At 59.0% G+C, this 10,145-nt stretch overlaps 1 protein-coding gene across 1 annotated transcript; it reads right to left on the bottom strand.

Annotated features, from left to right (window-relative positions):
• Positions 1-4,119: 4,119 nt before the first annotated feature.
• On the bottom strand, positions 4,120-9,926 carry PIANP (PILR alpha associated neural protein). The gene is given in 7 exon segments (XM_062195444.1): positions 4,120-5,181; positions 5,497-5,718; positions 6,458-6,539; positions 7,207-7,343; positions 7,345-7,710; positions 7,950-8,009; positions 9,835-9,926. Coding segments are annotated over 6 exon segments (846 nt in total). The 5' UTR covers positions 7,967-8,009; positions 9,835-9,926; the 3' UTR covers positions 4,120-5,159.
• Between the last annotated feature and the right edge of the window lie 219 nt (positions 9,927-10,145).

Here is a 10,145-nt window from a genome sequence, read left to right as displayed (position 1 = left end):
CTGCCTTGGCTATTTAAGCTGCTATACCAACTGAAATAAATGAGTCTGCAGGCTGCTTGCCTCAAGCTGGTTTTCACTCAGCTCCCAGGGTCTGTGTGGTGACCCCGCGCCTCTCCCCCACCACGCTCCTCCTCTCAGAACAAATCAACAGCAACAACTAAGCATTATAATCCTACGGATCCATCATTGGTATATGAAGTCCATCACTGGCCCAGATGTTCTTTTTTTATTTTTTAAAGATTGATTGATTTGAAAAGCAGATTTACAGAGAGAGGTCTTACAGCTGCTGGCTCACTCTCCAAATGGCTGTAACAGCTGGAGCTGGGCCAGGCTGAACCCAAGAGCCAGGAGTTTCTTCCAGGTCTCCCATTTGGGTGCAGGTACCCAAGCACCTGGGCCATCTTCCACTGCTTTCCCAGGCCATTAGCAGGGAGCTGGATCAGAAGTGGAGCAGCTGGGGCTCGAACCCATATGGGATGGTGGCACTGCAGGAGGCTGCTTAACCTGCTCCACCACAGCACCGGCCCCACCCCTGTCTCTTTTTCTTTTCTTATTTTTTAAAGATTTATTTATTTATTTGAAGGAGTTACACAGAGAAAGAGAGGCAGAGAGAGAGAGAGGTCTTCCATCTGTTGGTTCACTCCCCAGATGGCCACTGTGGCTGGAGCTGCACCAATCCAAAGCCAGGAGCCAGGAGCTTTTTCCAGGTCTCCCACAGAGTGCAGGGGCCCAAGGAGTTGGGCCATCTTCTACTGTTTTCCCAGGCCATAGCAGAGAGCTGGATAGGAAGTGCAGCAGCCAGGACTCGAACTGGCGACCTTTTGGGATGCCGGCACTGCAGGTGGCGGCCTTACCCACAGCTACGCCACAGCGCCAGCCCCACCCATCTCTTTTTAAAAGCACCTGCTCACTTTATCCCATTTTGAGGCTCAACACTAAACCTGTGTGAACTGAGTGGCGACAATTGAAAGAACATGGGACTTGATGGCCCAGACGTGCCCAGAACTGATTGCTGCACAGGTTGGAGATTGCCGACTTGAGAAACCTTAACTTTGAAGGCTCATAGGGAAAAGGGGGAGCAAAGTGGTAGTAATCGTTGTAAGCCCTGGTTCTCCTCCTCTGCTTACATCAACTGGCCACTTTCCGTGCCACAATGTCTGTCAGCCCTCTGCTGCCCTTGCTATAAGAAATATTTTTTGGGCCAGCGCCGTGGCTTAACAGGTTAATCCTCCGCCTTGCGGCGCCGGCACACCGGGTTCTAGTCCCGGTTGGGGCGCCGGAGTCTATCCCGGTTGCCCCTCTTCCAGTCCAGCTCTCTGCTATGGCCCGGGAAGGCAGTGGAGGATGGCCCAAGTGCTTGGGTCCTGCACCCGCATGGGAGACCAGGAGAAGCACCTGGCTCCTGGCTTCGGATCAGCACGATGCGCCGGCTGCAGCGGCCATTGGAGGCTGAACCAACGGCAAAAAGGAAGACCTTTCTCTCTCTCTGTCTCTCTCTCACTATCCACTCTGACTGTAAAAAAAAAAAAAAAAAAAAAAAAAAGATAACAAAGAAATATTTTTTAAAATCTTTGATTTATTTGAGAGGCAGACAGGTCCCAACCATTGGTTTACTCCCCAAATGCCCTCCACATCAGGAACTGAGGCTGGCCAGGAGCCAGAATGCAGTTCAGGTCTTCCATGTGTTGGCAGAAACCCAATTACCGGAGCCGTCACTGCTGCCTCCCAGGGTCCGCATTAGCAGGAAGCTGGGAGTCAGGAGCTGGAGCCAAGACTAGAACTCAGGCACGGGGGTGCGGAACTCGGGCATCCTAACTGCTGGGCTGAACACCCACTCCAGAAGCGAGTTTTAAGTGCTTTGAACTCCTTAGAAGCTTTAGAGCCAAAAATGTGGGGCGGAAGGGGAGGAGGGTTGTTAATTTTAGCCTAGGGGTCTCCAGCTGGCACACTGTTTCCATCTTGAATCACTTCCACACCCTGAGCTATACCCGGGAGATCCCTCCTCCTGGGGGCCTTCCCCATTCCCAGGTCTGGTCAGAGTCACAGTGGTGAGCATTCTGGAAAAATACTTAAGAGAAGCCTACCTAGTTGGCTTTACAGCCCAAGAGGCAAAGAAAGCATGGTGTTGAGAGACTGCTTCCAAAGGTGCCCGCAATATGTGGTCCCCGATTAGAGGTGCAGTCTGGCTGCTGCTTTGTTCTTGGTCAGTGACTGCTCTGTGATGCACAGCTTTCCGAGGGCCTCATGGTCTCTGCAGCAACTCCAGGAGAGAGAAAGTGAGGGCTCTTCCCTAGGTCCTGAGCTCTTCATGGTTAGCATGACCTGTGACTTCCTCGTGGGACAGTTCGGAAGTCTCGCACCATCTCCTTTTTCCTTCTTTCTTTGCCATGTGACTTCCCATGGATAAGTAGGGCATTTAGGGAGACAGAATGAGTGAGGATTTCCAGTCTTCTTGGTGTATTTTAATTTATTTAAATTTGTAGAAACAGCAGTCTAATCAGGCAGTAATTAATTCCCTCTGCATTAGGGCCTTCATGTGTGCCTTTTGCATATGGATGAGCCTCGAGGTCACAGTGTCCCTCTGAAGGTGACAGCCCAGTGTGCTTTCGGGCAGTCGAGGGCCTCCCCACTTCTGTGCCAGTGTCATTCTTCTGTCCCCTCTCAGCACCCAAGGACTAGAAGCCTGTGGGATCCCAGCAGCAGCTCGCCCTGCCCCCTCCCTCCCACCAGTTGCCTGCTGAGACCTCTCCCGGCCCCACTGTTAACTCAAGCTGTCCTCAGCAGCTTGTTTGCCTGGCAGCTCTGCTTTCAACTGGGTCCTCACTGTGGCCCCTGTCTGCTGCTTCCAGCTACAGCTGTCTATTTCTTAGGGAGGCGGATGCCCTAGACGCACACTCTGCCCTGCTCCTGAGATACCCGCCCCCTCCTCCTCGCCGTCACCATTATGTTCTGCATGGACTCAGCCACGCATCCCTGGGCACATAGTAAAGCTCCCGGCCCCTCAGGCACACAGCACACATACACAGTCCTGGTTCTAGCTCCCAAGCTGGATACCCGGAGGCACACAATCCAGGGTGGCCCAGACTGCCCTCTGGCCCCGGCACTGCCTTCTGTCCTCCTTGGGGCTACCCCACTTCCAGGGAACAAGTGGGGCACCGATGGGGGTGGTGAGAAATGGGACCTGGGTGGTTACCATGGCAACAGGGCCTAGCTACAGCTGAGAGGCTGCGCATTGCTGTGTTGGCCTTTACAGAGCTGTTATAAGAGCCAGACCTAGAACTGGGGTCTCAGGGGTGACGGGTCCCAGCTGGGCAGCCTCTGTTCCCTCCCCCACACCGTGGCCCTGCTGCTTTCTCAGAGACAGCAGAGAGAGGAAAGCTGATGCGTTAACCACAGGGCTTCTCGGGCTGCCTGGCTTTTGGGGGGCAGCTGTGGGTGGGGGCAGGTCAGGGAACAAGGCTGAAAATAAACCAAGCAGGGCTGCCTCTTCCCTGCGGCTCCCACTCAGCTCCCTCTCTCTCCTTTCACCCTTTATCCTCCTCCGCCTGTGTCCTGAGCCTTCTTCTTCTGTCTCTTGCTTGCTTCCCTGCCTGTCCTACCTGGTTTTCCCAGTCTTCCCATCTCCTTTGTCATGGGCTCTTGTGACCTTAGCTGGTGAGGAACAAGCGATGCCGGTTTCTCTCTTGCACCAGCTGCTCCTCAGGACTGCTTCCTTCCATCCATTCTCTGCCTTTCCTCTCCCTTCCATTCTGTCCCAAGGTGAGGCCTTTTGTTGGTCCCCAGCTCCAGGTCACAGCAGACCAGGTCCCATGGGGTCTGGAGGGGTCCCACCTCCTCTGTTCCGCCCTCCAGGCTGTCCACCTCACTCCCCTTGTCCTCTCTACAGGGGTCACAAGGCAGAGCCAGGGACTCTAGTATCTTGCAAAGGCTTTATTTGAAAATTTTGAAACTTACATCCCACAAGAATTCAAGATTATCACCACAAGAAGAAGAAAGAGATAATACAAAAATATATATCACAGCATAGGAGGCAGGGAAGAAGGGAGGTGGAAAAACTGGTGAGAAGTAGGGAAGAACCTGAGCCGAGGAGGAAGCTGAGAAGGAGGAGAAAGTGAGGAAGGAGGGACAAAGGAGGGGCATGAGGAGGGAGCCCAGGAAGGAGAGGGGTGGATTTGGAGGCAGAGCTCCTGATGGCCTTGAACCAGCTGGCTCCAGTCCCGGCAGCCTAGGTGGAGTTAGGGAGGCCCCAAGGAAGGCTGGGAAGGGGAGAACAGGCTCAGGGGCTCTGAATTTCAGAAAGTCTCACACACATACACACACACACACACACACAGGACAGGACAAGAGGGGCCTGGGGAGGAAGGGAAGGACACGGGGAGTCCCTTTCTCATGTAGTGCAGCAGGCGGTGCCCCAGAACCCATCTCTCAGACAACAGAATTTAGCAGTGGGGCAGGGGAGACACTGAGGGGGTCTCACCACCCCATTCCCAGGGGGAACCCCGAGGGCCCTTGGAGTGGGACAGAGGAGACAGACATGACATGGGGTGGGATGGGACTGTGACAGACGAGGGCACGAGGGGCCCCCAGCTCACCCCCCACCCACCTCTGGGTCAGCATGCAGGGGCCACAGAAACAATTAGTGGGAGTCCCGCAGGGCCAGGATGAGAGTCACGCAACACCACCACACTGGGCCAGGAGATGCACGTGAGAGAGAGGTAAGGTGTGCCTGGGCTCGGGTCACCGAGGGGCCGAGCCGCACACGGAATGGCGGGGGAGAACGTGGACGTGTGCACAAGAGGGTGACCGTAAGAGGTCCGCTGAGCAGACAGGTGTGGATTGGAGAGGGTGCAGGAGACGGGCCACACAGGAGCACGAGTATACGCAGCGGCCTGCGAGGGTGGAGGTGAGTGTGCAAGGCTTTCATGTGAGTGTGCAAGGGTGGAGATGGGGACCCAAAGCCACAGGTATGCAAGGCCCCCACCTACGGGAGGGCAAGTAGGCTTGCCCCCGGGGCCAATGAGTGTTTCAGGGTGGTGAGCAAGGGCAGAAGGCGGGGGCACCTGTGGCCCCAGTCCCCCACAGTGGCCCCACGTCAGTGGGATGAGGGCTGTGCCGGCCCCTTGGCCTCCTGCTTGGCAGCACCCCAACATTGGGGAGCATCACAGATTCACCAGGGGAATCCTGAGAGGAAGAGGGAAAGGGAACAGTCAGGAACCAAGGGGGAGGCTAGAACCAAAGGGGAAGTCCAAGACAAAGCAAGGGCATTGAGGTTAAGAGGGCAGAGTCGGAGTTCAGGGGCAGTGTGAGAACAGGACGCAGATCTGAAGACGGTGGGAGAAGGAAGCCTCCCATCCCCGGCTTCAGGAGGGCCCGGGACTGTGGGAAGACCAGACCTGCCCTCCTTGCCACCCACCCAAGTAGGACCCCCACCCCCGTTCTGGATACCTTAAGTCACCTTCCCTCCTCACCCTCCCTTCCCATTGCCCCTGCCCTCACCGGTTCAACTGGAAGGCTGGAGCCCCCTTGGACTGGGGCATCCCAGGCCGGGGTCCCCCTCGGGGTTCCTCGTGGTCAGGGGTGGGGGTAGGCGAGTCCCCGAAGGCCCCCAGCACAGTGACTCCAGCCGGGGACAGGTCAGTCAGTGGCTGCTGGCTCTCCTCCTGCCTCAGGGCACCTTGCTGCCCCGAGGGCCGGCGCCGCTTCTGGCTGCGGTCCCAGCTGGTGCACGGGAGAAAGGAGATTCCCTCACGTGCTCCTGTAGCCCTTGCCCTGGGCCCCCCCAGCTAAGGACTCCCAGCATCCTCCAGCAAAGAAACTGGCCTCCAGCAGTTCCCTGCGCCACATCTCCTGGGGGTCTGAGTCTATAAAACTCTTCCCTCATTCCCCAGGAGACTCAGGGATCTAAACCAGCCTCCCAGCCCCATCTGGATTCCTCCACCACCTCTACTGCCCACCCTCATGCAGGTCCAGAAGAGCCATTTCTGTCCTCCGCAGGCTCCAGGCAGCTTGAGTTCTAGGTCAAAGTCAGCTAATGACCTGGACACCTGAGTCTAACAGACTCTCGGTAAGGTGTGAAGGACTGAGTGACCCACCATCAGATGTGTGCAAAGAAAGCTCTGACTTCCTTCCTCCATCCCACCCACTGGCAGCCCTAAGAAGGGCTCTGCAGACTTGAGTCAGTTCTCCATGTCTGGGAGGAAGTGGGGAGGCGGGATGACCACCAAAGCCCCCGGTCCACACAAATAATTCTCCTTCCCCCGCTACTACTCTTGACCTTTTTTGGGAGAGGGGATGTCTCCTGACTTCTGGCAGTCCTCCCAAGGTCTTGCCTCCATCCACCCCTTCCTACCCCAGCCCCAGCCCCAGTCCCATCACTGCCTTTGCCCCCTCCCTGCCTGCGACCTTAATTGCCCAACACTTGGTGTCCAGCCGCCAGCACCTCCTACCCCCAGCTTACCAGAACTTGAAGATGATGCCGGTGGCAACCAGAACAATGATGATGGAGATGGTGATTGTGACATAGAGCTGGGGGTCCACACCTGATTGAGGCAGGGAGAGAGTCTGAGGGAGCGGGAGGTGGTAGGAGCCAAGAGGGTGGAAGGTGGGGCTAGGTGTGGGTTCAGGTCTCGCCATGTGACCCCACACTGCCCAGCTCTGCATCTCCAGAACCTCTCTGTCCTTACCGCCAGTTTTCCCCCTGAGGTTTCTGCTCTTTTCCATCACCTTCCCAAATGCATTTCAACATAGCCACGAGAACAAGCCTCCAAAATCAGAACTGGTCTGTGTACAGAACCTAAGGGTGACGAGACAGTCTCTGCCCTGACGCAAGCCCCAAACTACTGGCCCTGATCTTCCAGTCACCCTGCCAGTCCCCTTCCTGCATGGGAATATGCCCACTGTGTTTTCAAGGCCCTGCTCCAACGTCAGTTCTTTGGAGCTGTCATGATCCCTAGGCAGATCGCTCCTCTCTTTTCCTGAAAACGAGCTGCCCGTGCCCCAGTCGGAGCATCTGTGAGGTTGCCTCATGCTGGAGTGTTCACACATCTGTCTCTGTTAGGGAACCTGAACTCTGGGAGGGCTCCGACGGCATCTCCATCCTGCCTGACGCGTATGCTGAGGAAGCTAACACAGAGGCCTCTATTCCTGCCCCTGGGGGTCCTCAACCAGCCACCACCGCCCTCTGCCCTCCCAGCCTCTACTGCTCACCTTCCCCACGCCCCCCGAACAGGAACGGCCGCAGGGTGGCAGGTGCTTCTCCAAGGATGAGCCCATCTCCATCACCCCGCATGGAGTCTGAGTTGGGGTGTGGGGTAGCCAGCCCATGAGGGGCTGCAAAACCATAGCAGAAATCCAGGATTGGCAGAGTTGGGGTCGCCCCCATCCTCTCGAGACACCGTGGGGCCCCACACAATAGCCCAGGGGTACTGGGATGAGGGCGGCCCCTCCTCAAAGCCGGATGGGGTGGCAGGGGGCGCAGTGCCTGGCAGGACTTGCCGACGTGATCTTGGGACCCGAGGGGATCGGCTCGGAGGAGGTGCCCGTTCCCACACGCACACGTGGCGTGGGGCCGAGGGGCCTCCCCGGGCACATGGGGGGCGGGCTGGGGCTGGTGGGGTTCGAGGGGAAGAAGAGGAGCCCTGAGCAGGCGGTGGCAGAGGCAGCAACAGCAGAGGCCAGAGAGGGAGGAGGTGGGACAGCAGCAGCACAGGCCTGCAAGAAGGAGAGAGAGTGGGTGGGCTTATGCGGAGAGGGCACGCTCCTACAGGGCTGCTTCCCTCCAGGGGTCTCAGTGGAAGCAGGTGGGCCTTGGGGAGACTCTGGCCTCCTTTCCTGTCTTGGCTGAGGCCTAGCCCTTGGGATGGAAGGCCCTGGGTGGGCCTAGGAAGGAGAGGGGCCAAGACCCCAGAGGGAAGGTGGGCTCCAGGCTCCCTCTGCTGGGCCAGACTTACCACATCCTGGACTCCATGTCTGAGGTCTTCCTCAGCTGTGACCCAGATTTTCAGCCTTCACTGGGGGAAAAGGGGGCTGTCACATGGTCACATCGCAGCCCTACCCCTGTGCACCTCCCCACTCCTTCACCACCAGCCTAGCCCAGCCTCTCTCCCAGGCCACGCAGCTGCCAGCCAGGAGCCACTGCTCCTCAGCACCCTTTTGGGAAAAAAACCCCCCTAGGGGTTCCCTGATGAGCCCCCAGCCCCGCCTACAACAACTTCCCAGGTCCCTGTCACCTTCCCACCCAGGGTCTACCCTTGCTTCCCTGGCTTCCTTCCTTCTCACTTCCTCTGCCCACAGCGCCAGGGCTTCTCTAGATCTTAATTTAGAGCCAAGAACCTTGTGATTCCTTGAGCACCCACCGCCGGGGAGGGGGGGGGGGAAGGGAAGTCAACCTGAGTAAGTGTGCAGGGGCCTGCCTGCCAGCCCTGCCGCTCGCCCTGACACTGACAGGGACAGTAGTCCCTGGTGTTCCTGGCGTTACTCTTAGGATTGGCCCCAGGAGTCTGCCTCTTCAGGAGAAAGGAAAGACGAGATGGAGGAATGGAAGGAAAGAAACGAGGGGGTGGGTTGGAGACACACACAATATAATGTTTGCTTTCAGTGTGTAACCATCCAAATGCATAGGTACCCTTTGAAAGAAGGTGCAGTGGGAAGAGGCCACCCCCTCAGATGTAGCTCTCCTGGGTACAGACAGCCGGGGGAGTCTGCGTGTCGGCTTTGAGGGAGGACGAGCAGGTCCTCAGAGCCAGGGATGGCGGACTCCCTGGAGGGAATGAGGAGGTGGCAGTTCTGGGTCCCTGCATCTGCACCCTGAATGCTCCCAGTGGAGTAAAATAGGCGAGTCTGGGGAACTGGATGAGGGGATTGGCAGGGGAGAGGTTGGTTCAGGTGAGAAGGGGAGGGGGAGGGGAGGGGGCAGGGGGCACAGCGTGCTCAGTGAGGAAAGAGGCAGTCCTGAGAGTGTGGGCTGGCCAGAGGGGAGAGGGCGCAGGAAGATGGGAACTGGCGGAGGCGGAGGCCGAAGGAAGGCAGAGCCAGGAAGGGGCCAGGCTGGACCGGCAGCCAAGTGGAGAGAGTGGAGGCCAGGGGAGAGGTGGGGAGGGGTACAGCAAGCACCACACAGATAACAGAATGAGAAGAGGAAAGGGACCGGACAGGGCATCAGGACCCGCGAAGATGGAGGGGTGGAAATCATCTCCAATTTGCAGGGAAAAGGAGCTGGGGATGGGGGCGCGGTGGGGACAGGGAGGCTGCAGGAGGGAGGAAGCACCGCTAGAGCAAACCGGTGACGCGGAGAAGGGATCCCAGGGACATCTATGGCCCTCTGGCTCCTGGACTCACTTGCCGCTCCACCTTGTGCCTCCCCAGCCGCCAGCGTCGTCACCTCCAGCCCCTGGACCCCGCAATCCCCCGGCTGGCGCGCCACCCCCCAGCCTCTCCCCGCCGCTCACCGACCTGTTGTGCGCAGGAGACGCGCGGGGGGTGGGGCGGGAGCCTCATGGTGGGGGAACCGGGCCCCATCCCCGGCGTGGCCCCCATCCCGTCCATCCCACGGGCCCGCACTCCCCGGGCAGGGCTGGAAAGCGGCGAGAGTGCGGGGAAACGCGGAAAGGGAGGCAGCGGCAAGACGAGAAGAGGGACCGGAGCAGAGGATGCTGAGCCGAAGGCGGGGATGGCGACTGCCGCACCGAGGAGGGCAGGGTGCAGGCTGGACCGGCAGAGGGAAGGCGAGCTTGCGGCTGCAGGCTCGACCACCGGGGTAGGGCGCGGAGTCGGTGGGAGGGCAGGGCCGAGCGCCCTGCGGGATGGGGTATGGGGGTGGGCGTCCCTGTCACTCACCTGCATGTCTGGCGCGGCGGTGAGACGGCTGCGGGGGGCCAAGGCTGCGCTAGGCTGGGGGGTCGCGGCAGCGCGTGGAGCGCGGGGCATGGTCGGGAGGTTTGGCCCGCGGCTGGGAGCGGGAGCTGGTGGGGGGCGGGCGCCTGGGGAGCGGGGCGGCGGCGACGGGAGATGCTCGGCTCGGCTCGGCTCGGCTCGGCTGAGCTCGGCGCGGTCTCCGCCTCTCGCGCTCCCGCCCGTGGGCTGCGCGCGGTTTAACTCTCTCGCCACCGCGCTGCAGGAGTCGCGCCGAGCTCTGTCCTTGGTGGAGG

Source organism: Lepus europaeus, chromosome 6, assembly GCF_033115175.1.
Source record: "Lepus europaeus isolate LE1 chromosome 6, mLepTim1.pri, whole genome shotgun sequence".
Lineage (NCBI taxonomy): Eukaryota > Metazoa > Chordata > Mammalia > Lagomorpha > Leporidae > Lepus > Lepus europaeus.
Note: the sequence above shows the minus strand (reverse complement) of the source record. Positions and strands in the feature narration are given on the sequence as shown.